The sequence below is a fragment of the Oncorhynchus mykiss genome, chromosome 6, assembly GCF_013265735.2.
Source record: "Oncorhynchus mykiss isolate Arlee chromosome 6, USDA_OmykA_1.1, whole genome shotgun sequence".
In the NCBI taxonomy this organism is placed as follows: Eukaryota; Metazoa; Chordata; class Actinopteri; order Salmoniformes; family Salmonidae; genus Oncorhynchus; species Oncorhynchus mykiss.
Window position 1 is genome coordinate 93,613,333 of NC_048570.1, and position 27,225 is coordinate 93,640,557.

The 27,225-nt window shown below is 40.2% G+C and overlaps 2 protein-coding genes and 1 long non-coding RNA gene across 21 annotated transcripts in view; 2 read left to right on the plus strand and 1 right to left on the minus strand.

The window, feature by feature from the left end:
• ccl13 (Small inducible cytokine A13) overlaps positions 1-27,225 on the plus strand; it is a 47,708-nt gene that overhangs the window by 7,282 nt on the left and 13,201 nt on the right. The window contains exons 1-7 of one of the 19 annotated variants that reach the window (XR_005052332.1): positions 1,938-2,135; positions 2,255-2,372; positions 2,615-3,098; positions 10,068-10,138; positions 10,347-10,450; positions 17,148-18,271; positions 18,376-18,550. Coding sequence is in view for 2 of the 19 variants with exons in the window: in XM_036981617.1 (XP_036837512.1) it covers positions 2,072-2,135; positions 2,255-2,372; positions 2,615-2,708 (276 nt within the window). In the remaining 17 variants the exon portion in view is untranslated. Of the gene's footprint in view, positions 1-1,899; positions 2,136-2,254; positions 2,373-2,614; positions 3,151-9,236; positions 9,323-9,483; positions 9,602-9,844; positions 10,659-16,939; positions 17,063-17,147; positions 18,272-18,375; positions 18,551-27,225 lie in introns of those variants that run through there. The other 18 variants (XR_005052331.1, XR_005052327.1, XR_005052335.1 and 15 more) reach the window with 18 other exon arrangements.
• Positions 934-19,714, minus strand: LOC118964988. Its single transcript, XR_005052339.1, has 3 exons — positions 19,557-19,714; positions 11,351-11,471; positions 934-1,348 (listed from the first exon to the last, which is right to left on the minus strand). It is a non-coding gene; the product is annotated as an uncharacterized LOC118964988 (long non-coding RNA).
• LOC118964987 (C-C motif chemokine 13-like) lies at positions 16,044-16,902 on the plus strand. The gene is made up of 3 exons (XM_036981619.1): positions 16,044-16,240; positions 16,335-16,452; positions 16,696-16,902. Exons 1-3 carry the CDS (start codon positions 16,177-16,179, stop codon positions 16,787-16,789), a joined length of 276 nt encoding a protein of 91 aa, XP_036837514.1. The 5' UTR covers positions 16,044-16,176; the 3' UTR covers positions 16,790-16,902.

Here is a 27,225-nt window from a genome sequence, read left to right on the forward strand (position 1 = left end):
AGAACCTAGGTAAAGAACACCAAGGAGCACTCAGTTCTAGTCCAGAACCCAGGTAAAAAAACACCAAGGAGCACTCAGTTCTATTCCAGAACACAGGTAAAGAACACCAAGGAGCACTCAGTTCTATTCCAGAACCCAGGTAAAGAACACCAAGGAGCACCCAGTTCTATTCCAGAACCCAGTTGAAAAAAACACCAAGGAGCACTCAGTTCTATTCCAGAACCCAGGTAAAGAACACCAAGGAGCACTCAGTTCTATTCCAGAACCCAGGTGAAAAAAACACCAAGGAGCACTCAGTTCTATTCCAGAACCCAGGTACATACAGTGCCTTGCGAAAGTATTCGGCCCCCTTGAACTTTGCAACCTTTTGCCACATTTCAGGCTTCAAACATAAAGATATAAAACTGTATTTTTTTGTGAAGAATCAACAACAAGTGGGACACAATCATAAAGTGGAATGACATTTATTGGATATTTCAAACTTTTTTAACAAATCAAAAACTTAAAAATTGGGCGTGCAAAATTATTCAGCCCCTTTACTTTCAGTGCAGCAAACTCTCTCCAGGAGTTCAGTGAGGATCTCTGAATGATCCAATGTTGACCTAAATGACTAATGATGATAAATACAATCCACCTGTGTGTAATCAAGTCTCCGTATTTTATGTTCTGGAAATAATCTGGGATTCACAGATTATTTATTAAAAACAACACATTAAAACTGACGTCGTCTATAACTTTCTATAATTTACATTTTGGAATGTATTAGACACTGATCTGAGAAGGGTTCATATTTTAATATTTAGGTATTTAGATTTCTACAGATCAACCAATCAGAAATCAATACATCAATAAAAACAGGCACAAAAACATTTAAATAAAAATGTTTTATTCTCTTTAATATGGCATTTGTTCTATCCATAGCAGAAAAGAGCCTCCATGCCACTCAGTGCTGTTATAGATCTGACCCCAGGCCAGTGCAGCTCCATACTGACCAACACATCTCACAGCACAACACCAGTGCCAAACTGACCTGGAGTCAGTTTCTGTATCACATCTGACATCAGCTTATTTGAAAACAGAGGGGAGTTGAGCTGGGTGGGGTGGGGAGCGGGCAGGGATTTCGGGGGGGCAGTTCTAGGAGGCAATATCACACCTCATAGCTTGGATCCGATACGTTGTGTGTGACTGGGGCCAAGCAACGCTAGAACCCACGTTGTGAAAGATTTAGGTTTGATCCAAGAGTGTTGTGTGTGTTGCAAGTTGACTTCTTGCTCCAGTATGGCTGTAGACTTGGAGGCAAATCGTTTCTGCCACGAAAGGGTCACAAGTTGAGGTAACAAAGGTTTTCCTGGACGGCAAGGAGGAATAGAGACACGATCAAAAGAATGGAAGTCTGGGCTTGTTACAATCTGGGTGTTTCTGTGTGAGTGCAGGTGTGTGTGTGTGGACAGGTGTGAGAATGTGTACATGTCAGAGTTCTCCCCAGGATTATTTATCAAGGTGGTGCAGCTGAGCAGGTGTTTTCAACACCTGTAACTGACATTTCCTGCAATCTACTCAGAAATATTTAAGAATGTTATTTTACATAATGGGCCTTCATCTGACACCTAACGGACCAAAAGCTGTGATTTTTAGCCCACAACCTAAAAGGTCTATAACTCTGAACATTAACCAACCACCTAACAGGTCTAAAACTCTGAACATTTACCAACAAACTATTTTGATATCTTGCAATATTGTCAGAACCAATGCATAATGTACATATGAATGCTGAGCAAGCAATTCTACACAAGTTGTTATTGTCAGCAATGAAGAAGTGAGTCCACTTTTGACCAGAGAAGAGGAACATAAATTGAGGGAAGGGCTTTTCATGGTTGAGTTGTTATGTAATAGCTGTTTATATATAATGAGAGATCAGAACTCAGACATAGTAGACCAGAGCATCAGAGAACAGAACATCAGAGACCAGAACATCAGAGACCAGAGCATCAGAGACCAGAACATCAGAGACCAGAACATCAGAGAACATCTCAGACAATACAATCTTCAGCATCTCAGCCATCTCTGAACCATGAAGACCCTGACTGCTCTACTCCTCCTGGGACTGCTCTGCTCCCTGCATACGACGTCTGCAGGTGTGTGTTTGTGTGTGTGTGTGTGTGTGTGTGTGTGTTGGAGAGTGGATGACTACCCATATTGTGTAATACGCTGGAGCTCTTTATGTTAACTGTAGTTTATGATCATTTGTTTACAGGTGTCATTAAGTTGGAAACGTCAACTGAATGCTGTCTAAAGTTCAGCGCGAGGATCCCTCTTCAACAAGTGGTTTCTCTCAGAACAACCTCCAGTAGCTGCCCTCGCAAAGCACTGATGTAAGTAAGCATAGTCTACTGTAACTGTAAACATCTGGGCTAGCCTGGTCCCAGATCTGTTTGTGACTTTACGTCAACTCCTTGTCATGCCAAACAGGACCAGGAGTGACAAGGAGTTGGTATGATAGCACAAACACACCTGGAACCAGGCTACATCGAGGCTACACTGTACAAGACAAGACAGAGCGTTCATATTACAGACTGGATGTTCTGAGAGACAATGTGTTGTGTATCTGTTGCAGTTTTACCACAAAGAAAGGGAAGACATTTTGTGTTGACCCTTCTGAAGCCTGGGTCCAGAGTCATGTGACCAAGATTGAGAGCAGACGACAATGATGTCATCAACCACCATCACCCCCTAACACCTCAACCCCTTGTTGGTGCACTATAAAGAGAATAGGTTGCCATTAGTGACGCAAACCTTGTCATGCATGTCTATACCCTATCTGAGATTGGTATAGAGGAGGTTCAATGTAATGTAGTAGGTTAATATCCTATCTGAGATTGGTATAGAGGAGGTTCAATGTAATGTACTAGGTTAATACCCTATCTGAGATTGGTATAGAGGAGGTTCAATGTAATGTACTAGGTTAATACCCTATCTGAGATTGGTATAGAGGAGGTTCAATGTAATGTACTAGGTTAATACCCTATCTGAGATTGGTATAGAGGAGGTTCAATGTAATGTACTAGGTTAATACCCTATCTGAGATTGGTATAGAGGAGGTTCAGTGTAATGTACTAGGTTAATACCCTATCTGAGATTGGTATAGAATATGTTCAGTAAATATGTTCAATGTAATGTACTACATTTTTGTTTTTCTAAAACTGTAAACATATTTGACATGTAACTATTCAGTAACCTATTTAATATATTATTTTTTATGAATCTGTAGAAGATTTCAAACATCCTGCGAAAGAGTGGTTCATATTATTCAGTTAATGTCTTAATGGGTTGTAACTAGGTCTATTCTACTGATGTAGATATTGATGGGTTGTAACTAGGTCTATTCTACTGATATAGATATTAATGGGTTGTAACTAGGTCTATTCAACTGATATAGATATTAATGGGTTGTAACTAGGTCTATTCTACTGATATAGACATTAATGGATTGTAACTAGGTCTATTCTACTGATATAGCTATTAATGGGTTGTAACTAGGTCTATTCTACTGATATAGATATTAATGGGTTGTAAACTAGGTCTATTTTACTGATATAGATATTAATGGGTCGTAACTAGGTCTATTCTACTGATATAGATATTAATGGGTTGTAACTAGGTCTATTCTACTGATATAGATATTAATGGGTTGTAAACTAGGTCTATTCTACTGATATAGATATTAATGGGTCGTAACTAGGTCTATTCTACTGATGTAGATATTAATGGGTTGTAACTAGGTCTATTCTACTGATATAGATATTAATGGGTTGTAACTAGGTCTATTCTGCTGATATAGATATTAATGGGTTGTAACTAGGTCTATTCTACTGATGTAGATATTAATGGGTTGTAACTAGGTCTATTCTACTGATATAGATATTAATGGGTCGTAACTAGGTCTATTCTACTGATGTAGATATTGATGGGTTGTAACTAGGTCTATTCAACTGATATAGATATTGATGGGTTGTAACTAGGTCTATTCTACTGATGTAGATATTGTATTTTTCTACTATACTGTCAACTGTTGTGCATCTGTTGTTTTTTTAATAAATTAAGACTTCTGAAGAATTCTATGATATTCATTCTAGTGTTAGATTTAAGTGCCTTTAAACGGGGTACGGTAGTAGGTGTCAAGGGCATCGGTCTGACTTTGTCAAGGACTGCCACGCTGTTGGATTTTCCTTGCTCAAAGGTTTCCTGTGTGTATCATGAATGGTCCAACGAACATCTAGCCAACTTCACACAACTGTGGGAAGCATTGGAGTCAACATGGACCAGTATCCCTGTGGGAAGCATAGGACCAGTATCCCTGTGGGAAGCATAAGAGTCAACATGGGCCAGTATCCCTGTGGGAAGCATAGGAGTCAACATGGGCCAGTATCCCTGTGGGAAGCATAGGACCAGTATCCCTGTGGGAAGCATAAAAGTCAACATGGGCCAGTATCCCTGTGGGAAGCATAGGAGTCAACATGGGCCAGTATCCCTGTGGGAAGCATAGGACCAGTATCCCTGTGGGAAGCATAGGAGTCAACATGGGCCAGTATCCCTGTGGGAAGCATAGGAGTCAACATGGACCAGTATCCCTGTGGGAAACATAGGAGTCAACATGGGCCAGTATCCCTGTGGGAAGCATAAGAGTCAACATGGACCAGTATCCCTGTGGGAAGCATAGGAGTCAACATGGGCCAGTATCCCTGTGGGAAACATAGGAGTCAACATGGGCCAGTATCCTTGTGGGAAACATTGGAGTCAACATGGGCCAGTATCCCTGTGGGAAGCATAAGAGTCAACATGGGCCAGTATCCCTGTGGGAAGCATAAGAGTCAACATGGACCAGTCTCCCTGTGGGAAGCATAAGAGTCAACATGGACCAGTATCCCTGTGGGAAGCATAGGAGTCAACATGGGCCAGTATCCCTGTGGGAAACATAGGAGTCAACATGGGCCAGTATCCTTGTGGGAAACATTGGAGTCAACATGGGCCAGTATCCCTGTGGGAAGCATAAGAGTCAACATGGGCCAGTATCCCTGTGGGAAGCATAAGAGTCAACATGGACCAGTATCCCTGTGGGATGCTATGGACACCTAGTGTTCATGTCGAGGCTGTTCTGAAGGAAGAACAGTATTAGAGAGGTGTTCTTAATGTTTTGTACACTCAGTGTGTCTCCTTTTTGTGGAGATCATTGTTTGTTTGAAACTTTACATTGTTCAACTTTGCCAAAAAGAACACTAAGGAGCACTCAGTTATATTCCAGAACCCAGGTAAAGAACACTAAGGAGCACTCAGTTATATTCCAGAACCCAGGTAAAGAACACTAAGGAGCACTCAGTTATATTCCAGAACCCAGGTAAAGAACACCAAGGAGCACTCAGTTCTATTCCAGAAGTCAGGTAAAGAACACCAAGGAGCACTCAGTTCTATTCCAGAACCCAGGTAAAGAACACCAAGGAGCACTCAGTTCTATTCCAGAACACAGGTAAAGAACACCAAGGAGCACTCAGTTCTATTCCAGAACACAGGTAAAGAACACCAAGGAGCACTCAGTTCTATTCCAGAAAACACAGGTAAAGAACACCAAGGAGCACTCAGTTCTATTCCAGAACACAGGTAAAGAACACCAAGGAGCACTCAGTTCTATTCCAGAACACAGGTAAAGAACACCAAGGAGCACTCAGTTCTACTCCAGAACACAGGTAAAGAACACCAAGGAGCACTCAGTTCTACTCCAGAAGTCAGTTAAAGAACACCAAGGAGCACTCAGTTCTACTCCAGATCCCAGGTAAAGAACACCAAGGAGCACTCAGTTCTACTCCAGATCCCAGGTAAAGAACACTAAGAATCTAAAGAAGCTGAAACTACCAAGTGCCAATGGATGTTCAGACCAGTCAGACCAGATAGAAATGTATCTTCCAGGCTGTATCACAACCGGTCGTGACTGGGAGTCCCATAGGGGGGCACACAACTGGCCCAACGTCTGGGCAGAGGAACACACCCTTATGTAAAGGGACAGGCCTCCTGAGATCATATGCTACCATGGCAACCTTAATACATACCGTCAGGCAGCCAAAGCTGACCAATCACGGCAGATTCCTCCTTTCCTATGTTTGACAAGGCATATGCGTGATCAGCTTTAGAGGAGAAAGGTGGTGTTGTTGACGTGACTTGGATGGGTTTAGATTAGAACTCACCTGGGCTGCGTTCAGTAGGACACTACGTTGTGGAATTGTTTCAGCTCTATTCATAGCATTTCTCTCTGCAGTGTTCAGTGTATTACAACCTGTTGAACGCAGCCCTGCTGAAGTTGGACTTCTGTAGACTGCATTTTAATCATCACTCTCTTATCATTTGTATTGCATGAATGTTGAACAATTTATGTTCTGGAAATAATCTGGGATTCACAGATTATTTATTAAAACAACACTTTGAAACTGTCGTCTAACACTTTCTATAATTTACATTTTGGAATGTATTAGACACTGATCTGAGAAGGGTTCATATTTTAATATTTAGGTATTTAGATTTCTACAGATCAACCAATCAGAAATCAATACATCAACAACAAACATGAACATAAACATTTAAATATAAACGGTTTATTCTGTTTAATATAGTATTTGTTCTATCCATAGCAGAAAAGAGCCTCCATGCCACTCAGTGCTGTTATAGATCTGACCCCAGGCCAGTGCAGCTCCATACTGACCAACACATCTCACAGCACAACACCAGTGCCAAACTGACCTGGAGTCAGTCTCTGTATCACATCTGACATCAGCTTATTTGAAAACAGAGGAGTTGAGCTGGGTGGGGTGGGGAGCGGGCAGGTATTTCTGGGGGGCAGTTCTAGGAGGCAATATCACACCTCATAGCTTGGATCCGATACGTTGTGTGTGACTGGGGCCAAGCAACGCTAGAACCCACGTTGTGAAAGATTTAGGTTTTATCCAAGAGTGTTGTGTGTGTTGCAAGTTGACTTCTTGCTCCAGTATGGCTGTAGACTTGGAGGCAGATCGTTTCTGCATGAATGTTATTTTACATAATGTGCCTTCCTCTGACACCTAACGGACCAAAAGCTGTGATCTTTAGCCCACAACCTAACAGGTCTATAACTCTGAACATTAACCAACAACCTAACAGGTCTATAACTCTGAACTTTAACCAACAACCTAACAGGTCTATAACTCTGAACATTAACCAACAACCTAACAGGTCTGTAACTCTGAACATTAACCAACAACCTAACAGGTCTGTAACTCTGAACATTAACCAACAACCTAACAGGTCTATAACTCTGAACTTTAACCAACAACCTAACAGGTCTATAACTCTGAACATTAACCAACAACCTAACAGGTCTGTAACTCTGAACATTAACCAACAACCTAACAGGTCTGTAACTCTGAACATTAACCAACAACCTAACAGGTCTGTAACTCTGAACTTTAACCAACAACCTAACAGGTCTATAACTCTGAACATTAACCAACAACCTAACAGGTCTGTAACTCTGAACATTAACCAACAACCTAACAGGTCTGTAACTCTGAACTTTAACCAACAACCTAACAGGTCTATAACTCTGAACTTTAACCAACAACCTAACAGGTCTGTAACTCTGAACATTAACCAACAACCTAACAGGTCTATAACTCTGAACTTTAACCAACAACCTAACAGGTCTGTAACTCTGAACATTAACCAACAACCTAACAGGTCTATAACTCTGAACATTAACCAACAACCTAACAGGTCTATAACTCTGTTCATTAACCAACAACCTAACAGGTCTATAACTCTGAACATTAACCAACAACCTAACAGGTCTATAACTCTGTGAACTTTAACCAACAACCTAACAGGTCTGTAACTCTGAACATTAACCAACAACCTAACAGGTCTATAACTCTGTGAACTTTAACCAACAACCTAACAGGTCTATAACTCGGAACTTTAACCAACAACCTAACAGGTCTGTAACTCTGTGAACTTTAACCAACAACCTAACAGGTCTGTAACTCTGAACATTAACCAACAACCTAACAGGTCTATAACTCTGAACTTTAACCAACAACCTAACAGGTCTGTAACTCTGAACATTAACCAACAACCTAACAGGTCTGTAACTCTGAACATTAACCAACAACCTAACAGGTCTATAACTCTGAACTTTAACCAACAACCTAACAGGTCTGTAACTCTGAACATTAACCAACAACCTAACAGGTCTGTAACTCTGAACTTTAACCAACAACCTAACAGGTCTGTAACTCTGAACATTAACCAACAACCTAACAGGTCTGTAACTCTGAACATTAACCAACAACCTAACAGGTCTATAACTCTGAACTTTAACCAACAACCTAACAGGTCTGTAACTCTGAACATTAACCAACAACCTAACAGGTCTGTAACTCTGAACATTAACCAACAACCTAACAGGTCTGTAACTCTGAACTTTAACCAACAACCTAACAGGTCTGTAACTCTGAACTTTAACCAACAACCTAACAGGTCTGTAACTCTGAACATTAACCAACAACCTAACAGGTCTGTAACTCTGAACTTTAACCAACAACCTAACAGGTCTGTAACTCTGAACATTAACCAACAACCTAACAGGTCTGTAACTCTGAACATTAACCAACAACCTAACAGGTCTATAACTCTGAACTTTAACCAACAACCTAACAGGTCTGTAACTCTGAACATTAACCAACAACCTAACAGGTCTGTAACTCTGAACATTAACCAACAACCTAACAGGTCTGTAACTCTGAACTTTAACCAACAACCTAACAGGTCTGTAACTCTGAACTTTAACCAACAACCTAACAGGTCTGTAACTCTGAACTTTAACCAACAACCTAACAGGTCTGTAACTCTGAACTTTAACCAACAACCTAACAGGTCTGTAACTCTGAACTTTAACCAACAACCTAACAGGTCTATAACTCTGAACATGAACCAACAACCTAACAGGTCTGTAACTCTGAACATTAACCAACAAACTATTTTGATACCTTTCAAGAATGTCAGAACCAATGCATAATGTACATATGAATGCTGAGCAAGCAATTCTACACAAGTTGTTATTGTCAGCAATGAAGAAGTGAGTCCACTTTTGACCAGGGAAGAGGAACAGAAATTGAGGGAAGGGCTTTTCATGGTTGAGTTGTTATGTAATAGCTGTTTATATATAATGAGAGAACAGAACTCAGACATAGAAGACCAGAACATCAGAGAACATCTCAGACAATACAATCTTCAGCATCTCAACCATGTGTGTGTGTGTGTGTGTGTGTGTGTGTGTGTGTGTGTGTGTGTGTGTGTGTGTGTGTGTGTGTGTGTGTGTGTGTGTGTTGGGGAGTGGATGACTACCCATATTGTGTAATACGCTGGAGCTCTTTATGTTAACTGTGGTTTATGATAATTTGTTTACAGATGTCATTAAGTTGGAAACGTCAACTGACTGCTGTCTAAAGTTCAGCCCGAGGATCCCTCTTCAACAAGTGGTTTCTCTCAGAACAACCTCCAGTAGCTGCCCTCGCAAAGCACTGATGTAAGTAAGCATAGTCTACTGTAAACTGTAAACATCTGGGCTAGCCTGGTCCCAGATCTGTTTGTGACTTTACGTCAACTCCTTGTCATGCCAAACAGGACCAGGAGTGACAAGGAGTTGGTATGATAGCACAAACACACCTGGAACCAGGCTACATCCAGGCTACACTGTACAAGACAAGATGGAGCATTCATATTACAGACTGGATGTTCTGAGAGACAATGTGTTGTGTATCTGTTGCAGTTTCACCACAAAGAAAGGGAAGACATTTTGTGTTGACCCTTCTGAAGCCTGGGTCCAGAGTCATGTGACCAAGATTGAGAGCAGACGACAATGACGTCATCACTACCATCACCCCCTAACACACCAACCCCTTGTTGGTGCACTTTAAAGGGAATAGGTTGCCATTAGTGCCGTAGACCTTGTCATGCATGTCAATATCCTATCTGAGATTGGTATAGAGGAGGTTCAATGTAATGTACTAGGTTAATATCCTATCTGAGACTGGTATAGAGGAGGTTCAATGTAATGTACTAGGTTAATATCCTATCTGAGATTGGTATGGATTAGGTTCAATGTAATGTACTAGGTTAATATCCTATCTGAGACTGGTATAGAGGAGGTTCAATGTAATGTACTAGGTTAATATCCTATCTGAGACTGGTATAGAGGAGGTTCAATGTAATGTACTAGGTTAATACCCTATCTGAGACTGGTATAGAGGAGGTTCAATGTAATGTACTAGGTTAATACCCTATCTGAGATTGGTATAGAGGAGGTTCAATGTAATGTACTAGGTTAATATCCTATCTGAGATTGGTATAGAGGAGGTTCAATGTAATGTACTAGGTCTAGGATAAACTAATTGTTTATTTTTCAATAACTGTAAACAAATTTGATATATCCTGTGAAAGAGTGGTTCATGTTATTCAATTAATGAATTTCCAGATATTCTTTTTTTGAATCTAGATATTCTAGGTCTATTCTACTATACTGATATAGATATTGATGGGTTGTAACTAGGTCTATTCTACTATACTGATATAGATATTAATGGGTTGTAACTAGGTCTATTCTACTGATATAGATATTAATGGGTTGTAACTAGGTCTATTCTACTGATATAGATATTGATGGGTTGTAACTAGGTCTATTCTACTGATATAGATATTAATGGGTTGTAACTAGGTCTATTCTACTGATATAGATATTAATGGGTTGTAACTAGGTCTATTCTACTGATATAGATATTAGTGGGTTGTAACTAGGTCTATTCTACTGATATAGATATTAGTGGGTTGTAACTAGGTCTATTCTACTAACACAGATATTGTATTTTTCTAAGATACTTTCAACCGTTCTGTCGTTTTATTAATAAATGACGGCTTCTGAAGAATTCTCTGATATTAATTTTAACATTCGGTTTTAGTGCCTCTAAAGGGGGTATGATGGAGGGTGCCAAGCGCACCGGTTAGAGTGCGTCAAGAACTGCCACTCTGCTGGATTTTCCATGCTCAACAGTTTCCTGTGTGTATCATGAATGGTCCACTACACCAAAGGACATCCAGCCAACTTGACACAACTGTGGGAAGCATTGGAGTCGACATGTGGAGGCGTTGTGGTGCCCTCTTCACGACAGATAAATAAATATTGAAGTATTGTATTTTACATAATGCCGCTGCCAGTCCACCAGGTGGCGACGCTCAAACATTCTTTGGGGAGAACTCTGTGTGTCTGTCTGTATGTTACCTCCTCTCTGTCCATCATGTTGCATTGGATCCACTTATTGCATTGGATCCACTTATTGCATTGGATCCACTTATTGCCTTGGTGTCTGTGTTGGAGATGGTCTGTTCATTCAGCACTGGATCTGAGGGACACAGAACATGGTAGTCAGGAGACCATCTCTTTCCAATTCACTCTTCATCAGTACAGATCAAAGTTTAAAGGGATGGTGAGAGATTCACTCCCCATCAGTACAGATCAAAGTTTCAAGGGATTGTGAGAGATTCACCCTTCATCAGTACAGATCAAAGTTTAAAGGGACAGTGAGAGATTCACTCTTCATCAGTACAGATCAAAGTTTAAAGGGAGGGTGAGAGATTCACTCTTCATCAGTACAGATCAAAGTTTAAAGGGACAGTGAGAGATTCACTCTTCATCAGTACAGATCAAAGTTTAAAGGGACAGTGAGAGATTCACTCTTCATCAGTACAGGTCAGTTTAAAGGGATGGTGAGAGATTCACTCTTCATCAGTACAGGTCAGTTTAAAGGGATGGTGAGAGATTTCTACAATAAAGTTATGTTACAGTCAGATGAAAAAGGCTTAAAGGGATACTTCTGGATTTTTGCATTAATGTCCTTTATCTACTGCAGGCATGCTAGCAGATACCCATAGACTTGCAGTCATTGTGCTAACGCTAATTAGCATTGGCTCGTGAAACTACCTCTAACTTCCTTCATACTGGACACAGAAACGTAAAAATAGTATCTACAAATTCAACTGACTATGGAGAAGTACAGTGTCTTGCAAAAGTATTCATCCCCCTTGGTGTTTTTCCTATTTTGTTGCATTACAACCTGTAATTTAAATATATTTAAATGTTGATTTCATGTAATGGACGTACACAAAATAGTCCAAATTGGTTTAATAAAATTTAAAAAAGAACTTGTTTCAAGATTTTCCAAAAAATAAAAAACAGGATTCTGGTGCGTTCATATATATTCACCCCCGTTGCTATTTATCCCCTAAATAAGATCTGATGCAACCAATTACCTTCAGAAGTCACATAATTAGTCAAATAAAGTCCAACAAAGCCCTTTGAAATGAAATTAATTCAGAGAGAGAGAGAGAGAGAGAGAGAGAGAGAGATAGAGAGAGAGAGAGAGAGAGAGAGAGAGAGAGAGAGACTGAGAGAGAGAAATTGTATCATTATAATGCCTTAAAGTTACTCAGAAAACATGTTACATTGTATCAGAAAGTCAACCAAGTTGTTACTATCATAAATATATTTTTTTACAAGAGAAATAGTTATGTTTCTCACAGGTCAGATGCCTCAGATCATTTAAAGACTTCATACTGGCAGTGACATCACACAACAGAACACTACAACTGGAACAACACTCTCAGAAACAGTTGCACACAAAGAAATGGTCAAACCACATTATAAAATACCCTGTTTCTTAATGAACATGTTTGTTATTTACGTGCCAGTTCAGTTACTGTCAGTCCCTCCCTGTTTCCACCAGTAACTCTGTGCAGAACTGTGAACTCTGGCTTCAAGTTATTACAAACATTTTGAGAATGACAATGAGAGAAGAGTGCTGCAGTGTTTGTACTTAGAAAACCTGCAGTCATTTGCATCATACAAAGTTCTGGTGACAGAACGGGGAAGTGAGAGTTAATTAAAAAGAGACGTCTCTCTTTACTTGAATCTTTCTGATCTGAACTGAAACAGGATACTTGGTTCAGTGCGTGTGTCAGCTAAATATGTATATTCTACTGAACCCTAATAAATTATATAGATAGAGAGACATGGGTCAGTCAGTACAATTATATAGACAGATGGGTCAGTCAGTATGATTGTAGTCAGATGGATCAGTCAGTATGATTGTATAACAGATGGGTCAGTCAGTACAATTATATAGATAGAGAGACATGGGTCAGTCAGTACAATTATATAGACAGATGGGTCAGTCAGTACAATTATATAGACAGATGGGTCAGTCAGTATGATTGTATAAACAGATGGGTATGTCAGTATGATTGTATAGACAGATGGGTCGGTCAGTATGATTGTATAACAGATGGGTCAGTCAGTATGATTGTAGAGCCAGATGGGTCAGTCAGTATGATTGTATAACAGATGGGTCAGTCAGTATGATTGTAGAGCCAGATGGGTCAGTCAGTATGATTGTAGAGCCAGATGGGTCAGTCAGTATGATTGTAGAGCCAGATGGGTCAGTCAGTATGATTGTATAGACAGATGGGTCAGTCAGTATGATTGTATAACAGATGGGTCAGTCAGTATGATTGTATAACAGATGGGTCAGTCAGTATGATTGTATAACAGATGGGTCAGTCAGTATGATTGTATAGACAGATGGGTCAGTCAGTATGATTGTAGAGCCAGATGGGTCAGTCAGTATGATTGTATAACAGATGGGTCAGTCAGTATGATTGTAGAGCCAGATGGGTCAGTCAGTATGATTGTATAACAGATGGGTCAGTCAGTATGCTTGTAGAGCCAGATGGGTCAGTCAGTATGATTGTATAACAGATGGGTCAGTCAGTATGATTGCATATCAGGCCTACAGGAAGTCTTCTGTCATTTTGAATACAAAACATAATGGAATCATTTTTCTAGAATTTCTTGAAATTATATTTTACAGTAAAAGGCTGTTTCTGCTGAGTGTGAAGTGAGTGTGAGTGTGGGTAGAGATAGAGTAGAGAGATAGAGTATACAGTAGTTTAGGGAAGTTGGTGTGAGTGTGGGGAGAGATACAGAGTCTACAGGAGTCTAGTGAAGTTGGTGTGAGTCTAGGGAGAGATACAGTCTACTGTAGTCTAGTGAAGTTGGTGTGAGTGTGGGGAGAGATACAGAGTCTACAGGAGTCTAGTGAAGTTGGTGTGAGTGTAGGGAGAGATACAGTCTACTGTATTCTAGTGAAGTTGGTGTGAGTGTGGGGAGAGATACAGAGTCTACAGGAGTCTAGTGAAGTTGGTGTGAGTGTGGGGAGAGATACAGTAGTCTAGTGAAGTTGGTGTGAGTGTGGGGAGAGTACAGTAGTCTAGTGAAGTTGGTGTGAGTGTGGGGAGAGATACAGAGTCTACTGTAGTCTAGTGAAGTTGGTGTGAGTGTGGGGAGAGTACAGTAGTCTAGTGAAGTTGGTGTGAGTGTGGGGAGAGTACAGTAGTCTAGTGAAGTTGGTGTGAGTGTGGGGAGAGATACAGAGTCTACTGTAGTCTAGTGAAGTTGGTGTGAGTGTGGAGAGAGTTAGAGAGTCTACAGGAGTCTAGTGAAGTTGGTGTTAGTGTAGGAAGAGATACAGAGTCTACTGTAGTCTAGTGAAGTTGGTGTGAGTGTAGGGAGAGTACAGTAGTCTAGTGAAGTTGGTGTGAGTGTGGGGAGAGTACAGTAGTCTAGTGAAGTTGGTGTGAGTGTGGGGAGAGATACAGAGTCTACTGTAGTCTAGTGAAGTTGGTGTGAGTGTGGGGAGAGTACAGTAGTCTAGTGAAGTTGGTGTGAGTGTGGGGAGAGATACAGGAGTCTTGTCCGGTCCATAACTGCCCATAGTATATCAAAACATTTCCTGTCCTTGTTTTTGTGAAAAGCTAGGGATGGGTTTGGATAAATGTAACCACTCTCAAATTCATAGACAGAGCTACGGATGGAAGGACTGACCATCCACGATGTCAACATTATAGTTTTAACCACCTTCTCAGGATATACAGTGGGTGTTTACATTTCCTATGTTTTAAATTATAGTAAAATAAGCTTATATTCTGGGTTCTGATGGGGTATGACAGTTCAACTAAACTCAAGAAGCATTTAGAAGTTATATTCATCAAGATTTCATCAATGCGTGTATATCATTAATTTATTAGTTCAATAATGGATATAGCAACTGTAGAATGTTTTTGTTATAAACTCGACCAGGGATCAAACCACCAACCTTCCAAACTGAGGGAAGACACAAACCACACCACACTAAATCTGAGATGAATTGATTGAAAAATATTATATGATTTAATTTCACTATGATGTAAAGGTTAACAGTATACTACAGGTTTTTAATCAAAATACACACATCCTAAAATCTGCAATTAAATGTTGAAAGACACATAGTTGATTTCAAGAATTACTTACAAACTAGTTGGTGATGTAGAGAATTTAATTTAATCTGAACAGTTGTTGTACTTGATGTAATGTATCATATAGTATATAGTCCACTTTAATATCCTTCCTTTGACATGCAAATCTCCAGTAAATGTATTCTGAGTATTTCAGAAAATAGCAGCTCTGCTGAACATCCTGGAGGAAACAGAGTTACAGAGAATTGAGGAAGAGGAACCTGAAGGGCAGAATGTTCGTTCTTAGAAAGATATTCAGAGTGAATGAGGGTATAAAGGGGAGATTCCCCCGTCAATTGTTAATGGGTCTGATGGACCAGCTCTCTGTATAAAAGACAGGTCAGATCAGACCACCAGAGCATCAACTAGACTTCTGACACAGAACCAGACCAGAACTTCAGAGACCGGAGCATAAGAGACCGGAGCATAAGAGACCGGAGCATAAGAGACCGGAGCATAAGAGACCGGAGCATAAGAGACCGGAGCATAAGAGACCGGAGCATAAGAGACCGGAGCATAAGAGACCGGAGCATAAGAGACCGGAGCATAAGAGACCGGAGCATAAGAGACCGGAGCATAAGAGACCGGAGCATAAGAGACCGGAGCATCAGAGACCACAACATCAGAGACCACAACATCAGAGACCACAACATCAGAGACCACAACATCAGAGAACATCTCAGACAATACAATCTTCAGCATCTCAACCATCTCTGAACCATGAAGACCCTGACTGCTCTACTCCTGCTGGGACTGCTCTGCTCCCTGCATACGACATCTGCAGGTGTGTGTGTGTGTGTGTGTGTGTGTGTAGCAATGCTGTGTAATACGCTGTTGGAGACCTGGAGATCTTTATGTTAACTGTGGTTTGTTTACAGGTGTCATCGCGTTGGAAATAGCACCTGAATGCTGTATGAAATTCAGCGCGAGGATCCCTCTTCAACAAGTAGTTTCTCTCAGAACAACCTCCAGTAGCTGCCCTCGCAAAGCACTGATGTAAGTAAGCATAGTCTACTCTAAACTGTAAACATCTGGGCTAGCCTGGTCCCAGATCTGTTTGTGACTTTACGTCAACTCCTTGTCATGCCAAACAGGACCAGGAGTGACAAGGAGTTGGTATGATAGCACAAACACACCTGGAACCAGGCTACATCCAGGCTACACTGTACAAGACAAGACAGAGCGTTCATATTACAGACTGGATGTTCTGAGAGACAATGTGTTGTGTATCTGTTGCAGTTTTATCACAAAGAAAGGGAAGACATTTTGTGTTGACCCTTCTGAAGCCTGGGTCCAGAGTCATGTGACCAAGATTGAGAGCAGACCACAGTGATGTCATCAACCACCATCACCCCCTAACACCCTAACCCTTGTTGGTGCACTATAAAGGAAATAGGTTGCCATTAGTGACGCAAACCTTGTCATATGCATGTCAATACCCTATCTGAGATTGGTATAGAGGAAGTTCAGTGTAATGTACTAGGTTAATATCCTATCTGAGATTGGTATAGAGGAGGTTCAATGTAATGTACTAGGTTAATACCCTATCTGAGATTGGTATAGAGGAAGTTCAGTGTAATGTACTAGGTTAATATCCTATCTGAGATTGGTATAGAGGAGGTTCAATGTAATGTACTAGGTTAATACCCTATCTTAGATTGGTATAGAGGAGGTTCAATGTAATGTACTAGGTTAATACCCTATCTGAGATTGGTATAGAGGAGGTTCAATGTAATGTACTAGGTTAATACCCTATCTGAGATTGGTATAGAGGAGGTGCAATGTAATGTACTAGGTTAATACCCTATCTGAGATTGGTATAGAGGAGGTTCAATGTAATGTACTAGGTTAATACCCTATCTGAGATTGGTATAGAGGAGGTTCAATGTAATGTACTAGGTTAATACCCTATCTGAGATTGGTATAGAGGAGGTTCAATGTAATGTACTAGGTTAATATCCTATCTGAGATTGGTATAGAGGAGGTTCAATGTAATGTACTAGGTTAATACCCTATCTGAGATTGGTATAGAGGAGGTTCAATGTAATGTACTAGGTTAATATCCTATCTGAGATTGGTATAGAGGAGGTTCAATGCAATGTAGTAGGTAATACCCTATCTGAGATTGGTATAGAGGAGGTTCAATGTAATGTACTAGGTTAATATCCTATCTGAGATTGGTATAGAGGAGGTTCAATGTAATGTACTAGGTTAATACCCTATCTTAGATTGGTATAGAGGAGGTTCAATGTAATGTACTAGGTTAATACCCTATCTGAGATTGGTATAGAGGAGGTTCAATGTAATGTACTAGGTTAATACCCTATCTGAGATTGGTATAGAGGAGGTTCAATGTAATGTACTAGGTTAATATCCTATCTGAGATTGGTATAGAGGAGGTTCAATGTAATGTACTAGGTTAATATCCTATCTGAGATTGGTATAGAGGAGGTTCAATGTAATGTACTAGGTTAATATCCTATCTGAGATTGGTATAGAGGAGGTTCAATGTAATGTACTAGGTTAATACCCTATCTGAGATTGGTATAGAGGAGGTTCAATGTAATGTACTAGGTTAATATCCTATCTGAGATTGGTATAGAGGAGGTTCAATGTAATGTACTAGGTTAATACCCTATCTGAGATTGGTATAGAGGAGGTTCAATGTAATGTACTAGGTCAATACCCTATCTGAGATTGGTATAGAGGAGGTTCAATGTAAGGTACTAGGTTAATACCCTATCTGAGATTGGTATAGAGGAGGTTCAATGTAATGTACTAGGTTAATATCCTATCTGAGATTGGTATAGAGGAGGTTCAATGTAATGTACTAGGTCTATACCCTATCTGAGATTGGTATAGAGGAGGTTCAATGTAATGTACTAGGTTAATACCCTATCTGAGATTGGTATAGAGGAGGTTCAATGTAATGTACTAGGTTAATATCCTATCTGAGATTGGTATGGAGGAGGTTCAATGTAATGTAGTAGGTTAATACCCTATCTGAGATTGGTATAGAGGAGGTTCAATGTAATGTACTAGGTTAATATCCTATCTGAGATTGGTATAGAGGAGGTTCAATGTAATGTACTAGGTCTAGGATATACTAATTGTTTATTTTTCAATAACTGTAAACAAATTTGATATATCCTGTGAAAGAGTGGTTCATGTTATTCAATTCATGAATTTACAGATATTAATTTTTTGAAACTAGATATTCTAGGTCTATTCTACTGATATAGATATTGATGGGTTGTAACTAGGTCTATTCTACTGATATAGATATTAATGGGTTGTAACTAGGTCTATTCTACTGATATATATATTGATGGGTTGTAACTAGGTCTATTCTACTGATATAGATATTAATGGGTTGTAACTAGGTCTATTCTACTGATATAGATATTAATGGGTTGTAACTAGGTCTATTCTACTGATGTAGATATTAATGGGTTGTAACTAGGTCTATTCTACTGATATAGATATTAATGGGTTGTAACTAGGTCTATTCTACTGATATATATATTGATGGGTTGTAACTAGGTCTATTCTACTGATGTAGATATTAATGGGTTGTAACTAGGTCTATTCTACTGATATAGATATTAATGGGTTGTAACTAGGTCTATTCTACTGATATAGATATTGATGGGTTGTAACTAGGTCTATTCTACTAACACAGATATTGTATTTTTCTACGATTCTTTCAACCGTTCTGTCGTTTTATTAATAAATGACGGCTTCTGAAGAATTCTCTGATATTAATTTTAACATTCGATTTTAGTGCCTCTAAATGGGGTATGATGGAGGGTGCCAAGCGCACCGGTTAGAGTGCGTCAAGAACTGCCACTCTGCTGGATTTTCCACGCTCAACAGTTTCCTGTGTGTATTATGAATGGTCCACTACACCAAAGGACATCCAGCCAACTTGACACAACTGTGGGAAGCATTGGAGTCGACATGTGGAGGCGTTGTGGTGCCCTCTTCACCACAGATAAATAAATATTGAAGTATTGTATTTTACATAATGGCGCTGCCAGTCCACCAGGTGGCGCCGCTCAAACATTCTCTGGGGAGAACTCTGTGTGTCTGTATGTTACCTCCTCTCTGTCCATCATGTTGCATTGGATCCACTTATTGCCTTGGTTTCTGTGTTGGAGATGGTCTGTTCATTCAGCACTGGATCTGAGGGACACAGAACATGGTAGTCTGGAGACCATCTCTTTCCAATTCACTCTTCATCAGTACAGGTCAAAGTTTAAAGAGATGGTGAGAGATTCACTCTTCATCAGTACAGATCAAAGTTTAAAGTGATGGTGAGAGATTCACTCTTCATCAGTACAGATCAAGTTTAAAGGGATTGTGAGAAATTCTCTCTTCATCAGTACAGATCAAAGTTTAAAGGGATGGTGAGAGATTCAATCTTCTAAAATTTAAAAAGGAACTTGTTTCAAGATTTTCCTAAAAACAGGAATCTGGTGCGTGCATATATATTCACCCCTTTGCTATTTATCACCTAAATAAGATCTGATGCAACCAATTACCTTCAGAAGTCACACAATTAGTCAAATAAAGTCCAACAAAGCCCTTTGAAACAAAATTAATTCAGAAAGAGAGAGAGAGAGAGATAGAGAGAGAGTTTGAGTTTTTATAAAAACCTTTATTTTTTACTCAAGTGTTAACATAAATAATGACACACTGCCTTTTCAGAAATGAAACAACAAATGTTATTCCTAAACAAAAATAAATACATAACATATACATTCAACTTATTTCAGCAGCAAAAAATAATTTCCCCTCCTCTACAAAACAAAGCGCTCTTTCGTAGGCCCACTTCTCCTCAAATAATAGGAGATCTTTTACAGCTGAAAAGAACTCAAAATCTACTTTTATTCTTGCTTTCACTAAACCTTTAAAAACACATCTTACATCCTGCCCATATCCCGTTTCTATCTTATGTTTCCTACTCAGAAAAATTGACATCTTAGCTTGTCCCAAAATAAAATTTAACATTTGACATTTTCTTTTCTGTTGTTTACTATATTGAAACCCCAAAATAAAAACAGTGTTATTGAAAAACTCCCCTACTGCTTTAAACAAAGATTCCAGCATTTCCAATAGAGGTTTTATCCTCTCACACTCCATAAAACAGTGAAAAATGGTTTCTCTTATATTACAAAAAGGACATCCATCTCTAACATCTGAGTTAATAACAGATACAAAAGCATTAACTGCAATGATGCCATGTAAAACCCTCCATTGCATATCACCAGTACCCTTTTGTAACGGTGGTTTGTACAGTGCTCTCCATGCTGGCTTTACCTTGTCATCAATGCCCAATTTTACCCTCCATGGAGTATCTTTTCTATTTTTCAATTTATCTTTATTCAACACCTTGACACACCCCCTATACAATTCCTTCCCATTCACCTCATCCAAACCCACCTCCTCCAACCCTCTCAAATCCAGCAATAACGCCTTTCTTTCTGACTCTGGGATATTTGGTGTAATCCCTAGTTTTGGAAATGAGACGTCTTCATCTTGCACCTTCTTCTTGTGGCTACTCAGCATACCCCATTCTTCCGCTGACAGAGCCTTCCTACAGCTCCCCAGCATTTGTCCGACAATCCTTTCCGACCTCATCCCCAAATGTTCTGCCACCCGTCTTCCATCCATTAAGGCGGGCCCAGCCATGGCCATTAACTGTCTTAAGGTGATGATTTTCCCCTTCACCAGAATCTTGGAGAAATGTGGAACAGCTGCAGTTGTACAATCCAGTCTTGCCCCATACACCAGAGGTTCCTCCAACAGCCAATGCGCTGACTCCGCTGAAGTTCTTCTGGACACCTTCATTATGCTCCACACTCTGAGAAGGCCTCTGTAAAACGGAGGTACTCCCTCCCTAGAAATCTGGCTACTATCAACCAGAAATAAAGCCTTCTTTAAACCTAATCCTCCAACCCACTGTAATATAAGACCTGCCACCCCTCTCCACACCACATTTTCCGGTCCATAAAGCAACCTTTGAATAAACTGAAACCGAAAAGCAGCAGCCCTACTAGCAAGATGTACAAGACCTTGTCCCCCCTCCTCTTTTGACAAATACAAAACACTTTGTGGAACCCAGTGATATTTATCCCAAAAGAAATCCACAATAATTGCCTGTATCTTAGCCAGAAGGCCAGATGGTGGTTCTAAAACTGACAACCGATGCCACAGTGCAGAGGCAATCACATTGTTAACTATAATAGTGCGCCCCCTATATGACATACGAGATAGTAACCAACGCCATCTCCTCATCCTCCCTTCCACCATTTCAACCACCCCACTCCAATTTTTTTCCATAGTCCCCTCATCTCCTAGGTACACTCCAAGATACTTAAAACCTCCCTTACACCATTCTAGCCCCCCTGGCAAAGCCATGATCCCTCCAGACCATTCTCCAATCTGTAAAGCACAACTCTTTTCCCAATTTACCTTTGCAGAGGATATTCCCCTAAAACGATCAACCATTAGACTCAAACTATCTACCTCCGCTTGATTTTTCACTAGCACAACTACATCATCAGCATAGGCTGAAAGACGAATAGGAGGAATATCCTCTGAAAGGCACACCCCTGCAATGCGACTTCTAATGCTATTTAGTAGTGGCTCTATAGCAATAGCATATAACATCCCAGACATAGAACATCCCTGCCTAATACCTCTACACACTTTAAAAGGAGCACTCAAACCACCGTTAACTTTCAATACACTTTCAATGTCACCATATATCACCTTTATCATGGTAATAAAACCAGAGCTGAACCCAAACGCCTCAAACGTGTGCCATAAATATTGATGTTCAACTCGGTCAAATGCCTTTTCCTGATCAATTGAAATTAGACCAGCATCCAACCCAATAGCCTTAGAGACGTCCAAAAAATTACGAATCAGAGAACTGTTATCCCCTATCTGCCTGCCAGGAACACAGTAGGACTGATCCGTATGTATGATTTGCCCCATCACCTCCCTCAGCCTGTTGGACAAAGCCTTTGACAATATTTTATAATCAGTACACAATAAAGCCACCGGCCTCCAGTTCTTCACCTCCCTCAGGTCACCCTTTTTAGGCAGTAGGGTGAGGACAGCCCTTCTGCAGCTTATTGGTAGTAACCCTCCGGTTAAACTATCATTAGCTACTTCTAACCAATCCTCTCCCAACATAGCCCAAAAAGACTTAAAAAAGTCAACGGGAAGCCCATCAATGCCTGGTGCCCTTCCATTTTCCATGCCATTTAATGCAGTGTATAAATCCTGCAAAGACAATGGTTGCTCAAGCTCAACCTGAGCTTCTGCAGGCACCTTTGGGAGCCCATCAAAGAACTGCTGTGTCACTGTTTTGTCCTCTTTGTACTCACACTTGTAGAGCTCAGCATAGAACTCTACTGCCCTCTTTCTAATTTCACTAGGGCTAGTGAGCTCTTGTCCAACAGCTGATTTGAGACAATGAATAATTTTTCTTTGTCCATTCTTTTTCTCTAAACCAAAGAAAAATTTGGATGAGGCATCCATTTCAGATATGCCCTGAAATTTACTTCTCACCAATGCCCCCTGTGCTCTGATACCCAGCAGATCTGCCAATGCAGCTTTTCTCCTCTTGAGGGCCTGAGTATGGCCTCGATCTCCTGTGGTCTCAACTAACGTCATGAGTTCCACTATTTCAATCTCTAGGGCTTTCATTGATCTGGTGATATCCTTGGTGACATTCCTCGTGTATTGATTACAAAATTGTTGAATCTGGATTTTCCCTATATCCCACCATTGTTGAAGGGATACAAAACTGGCCTTTTGAGACCTCCACCTCTCCCAAAAAAAACTGAAACAATTCCTGAAGTGAGCATCACTCAATAAAGTTATATTAAAATGCCAATATGCGCTTTTAGGTTTTACATCGTTAATGAACACCACCTCTGTTATTAAACAATGATCAGAAAATCCCACTGGAGTTATCACACTTGATTTACAGACCTGAGATTGATGCTCAAAAACATAAAACCTATCTAACCTGGCCATAGAGATGATGTTCTCTCTCACATGCGCCCAGGTGTACTGCCTTGTTCCTCCATGTTGACTCCTCCAAATATCACACAGTTCATTTGTTACAATAAGGCGTTTTAAAAACGTCCTTGAGGCTATATGAGGTTCTTGGTGATTTCTATCTAAATCACTAACTGTGCAGTTAAAATCCCCAGCAATAAACAAATAATCTTCTTTGTTACATTTCTCAATGGTATTTGATAATGTCTCTAAAAAACATACCCTCTCAACTGTCACCACTGGGGCATATACATTTATCAGACACATATTGATGTTTTCATACCTTGCTCTAACTTTTAATAACCTCCCCTCAACTACCTCTTCAACCTCATATGACAAAGGCAAAAACCCTTTTGAGAACAAGATAACCACACCCCCACTTTTTGAGTTTTTATGACTACACACCACTGTCCCCCCCCACTCCTGTTGCCACATAACTTCATTTTCCAAATTACTATGCGTTTCTTGTAGAAAAATTATGTCACTTCCCTTTCCCCTCATTAACTCATACACCATGGCTCTTTTTTTAACATCTCTTGCCCCATTTACGTTTAAAGAAGAGATCTTAAAACTGCTCATGGATAAGAAAAAAATACAGAGGAAGATACAGCCACCACATCTCTTTACAGAGTTAAAACTGCAACTGAACTCTTTCATTTTCTTTAGAATTTGCATCACTTATTACTCTCGTGACCACTTTCTTGAGTCTAGCAATTTCAGGGCTTTTCAAACCTCCCCCTGTAATTTTTGACATCAGAAACTTTGCTGATTCAATAAACAATTCACGTTCAGGGAAAAAATCAGTTACATTGTAATCCTGCATATATTTCTTCCCTTTTGTCAACTTCAGAAATTGACGTATCTTCTCGATCCCATACCTCCCTTCCACCCCATCTATCTCACTATATTGTTGTGACGCGTCAGATGACTCACTCTCGCTATCCTCCCCAGAAGAAAACCCCATCTCTACAACCTGTTCATCTTCACCTGATTTATCCATCACTACCTTTCTCTTATAATTAGACCCTTCACTACCCCTTAAATTTTTCCTTTTACTCCTCGGTATTTTGAAAACATCCGCTTCCTTTTCCGTTATTTCAATCTCCTCTTGACCTCCAATTTCATTTTCCAGCACCACCTCAGCGACGGCAGTCGCAATCTCACCTACTGTTTCCCCTCCCTCTTTGTTCTGATCTACCACAATTGCCCCCGTATCCACAATGCCTTCCTCTCCTACTTTTCCAACCACATCTGCCCACCTTCTCTCTTCCCCTACACCTGTAGTATTTTCATCCCTTCGCTGTGGTACGTTAGGTGCACCCGCACTAAAGCTACTACCAGGCTCAGCGCGTTCATTCTCGGGACAATTACGCACCAAATGCCCCTCTCTTCCACATCCAAAACATTTCATTGATTCAGTAGATGCATAGAAGACATAATCAAATCCATCAATCTTAAAACTAAACGCTAAATTCAGTTCATCTCCTTCCTTCTTTAAAATCATATGCACTTGTCTCCTATGAGACACGACATGTTTCAACAACGGAGATTTGCATCCAAAAAGAACCTTCTTTATTGTAGATACGATTTGACCATGGCGAGATAACTCTCGCTCTAACACTTCATCTCTAACAAATGGTGGCACGTTAGAAAGCATAACTTTCTTCGCAGGATTCATAAGCGGAAATACCGGCGTCTGTGTCTCCCGCAACACAACACCCCTCTCAACTATCTTATTCACCTTTTCAATTGAATCTAAGAATATCACTACAGCGCTATTCATCCTTGAGGCTGATTTGATGCTATCATACCCAATGATAGCACCCACAGCCAAGCTACATTCTTCCACTGAACACCCAGCCGCAGCAGGAATTTTTACTCCATGCCTCCGACTAAGTTTTTCAAACTCTACATTTCCGCGAGTGGCCATTGCAACCAGCCCCACCCGCTGGTTGTGCCCTCGCGAAAAACCAACCTCAAAGATCCCACCACCCCTATACGTGCTTAGTGATAGTTAAACAATATACCCTTAAAACAACTAAACTAATCAATATATATATATGTACATACCAAAACCCAATAGAGTGAAAAGAAATTCCATTCGCTCTCGCAAACACTCTGCTTGACGACTCACTCCCAGCATGCACTCCGACGAGAGAGAGAGAGAGAGAGAGAGAGACAGAGAGAGAGAGAGAGAGAGAGAGAGAGAGAGAGAGGGAGAAAAAGAGAGAGAGAGAGAGAGAGAGAGAGAGAGAGAGAGAGAGAGAGAGAGAGAGAGAGAGAGACAGATAAGTGTTATCATTATAATGCCTTAAAGTTATTCAGAAAACATGTTACATTGTATCAGAAAGTCAACCAAGTTGTTACTATCGCAAATATACTTTTTACAAGAGAAATAGTTATGTTTCTCACAGGTCAGATGCCTCAGATCATTTAAAGACTTCATACTGGCAGCGTACAAGATAAAACTATTATGCCATCACACAACAGAACACTACAACTGGAACAACACTCTCAGAAACGGTTGCACACAAAGAAATGGTCAAACCACATTATAAAACACCCTGTTTCTTAATGAACATGTTTGTTATTTACGTGCCAGTTCAGTTACTGTCAGTCCCTCCCTGTTTCCACCAGTGACTCTGTGCAGAACTGTGAACTCTGGCTTCAAGTTATTACAAACATTTTGAGAATGACAATGAGAGAAGAGTGCTGCAGTGTTTGTACTTAGAAAACCTGCAGTCATTTGCATCATACGAAGTTCTGGTGACAGAACGGGGAAGTGAGAGTTAATTAAAAAGAGACGTCTCTCTTTACTTGAATCTTTCTGATCTGAACTGAAACAGGATACTTGGTTCAGTGCGTGTGTCAGCTAAATATGTATCTTCTACTGAAAACTAATAAAGTATATAGATGGAGAGACATGGGTCAGTCAGTACAATTATATAGATAGAGAGACATGGGTCAGTCAGTACAATTATATAGACAGATGGGTCAATCAGTATGATTGTATAACAGATGGGTCAGTCAGTACAATTATATAGACAGATGGGTCAATCAGTATGATTGTATAACAGATGGGTCAGTCAGTACAATTATATAAACAGATGGGTCAATCAGTATGATTGTATAACAGATGGGTCAGTCAGTACAATTATATAGACAGATGGGTCAGTCAGTATGATTGTAGTCAGATGGGTCAGTCAGTATGATTGTATAACAGATGGGTCAGTCAGTATGATTGTAGAGCCAGATGGGTCAGTCAGTATGATTGAATAACAGATGGGTCAGTCAGTATGATTGTAGAGCCAGATGGGTCAGTCAGTATGATTGTATAGACAGATGGGTCAGTCAGTATGATTGTATAACAGATGGGTCAGTCAGTATGATTGTAGAGCCAGATGGGTCAGTCAGTATGATTGTATAACAGATGGGTCAGTCAGTATGATTGTAGAGCCAGATGGGTCAGTCAGTATGATTGTATAACAGATGGGTCAGTCAGTATGATTGTAGAGCCAGATGGGTCAGTCAGTATGATTGTATAACAGATGGGTCAGTCAGTATGATTGTATAGACAGATTGGTCAATCAGTATGATTGTAGAGCCAGATGGGTCAGTCAGTATGATTGTAGATCCAGATGGGTCAGTCAGTATGATTGTAGAGCCAGATGGGTCAGTTAGTATGATTGT

Excerpts from the sequence above, each read along its gene's own strand:
- LOC118964987 (XM_036981619.1), top strand. The coding sequence starts at position 16,177 with ATGAAGACCCTGACTGCTCTACTCCTGCTGGGACTGCTCTGCTCCCTG. Across the intron at positions 16,241-16,334 it reads CCTGCATACGACATCTGCAG|GTGTCATCGCGTTGGAAATA; the intron begins GTGTGTGTGTGT and ends GTTTGTTTACAG. Across the intron at positions 16,453-16,695 it reads TGCCCTCGCAAAGCACTGAT|TTTTATCACAAAGAAAGGGA; the intron begins GTAAGTAAGCAT and ends TATCTGTTGCAG.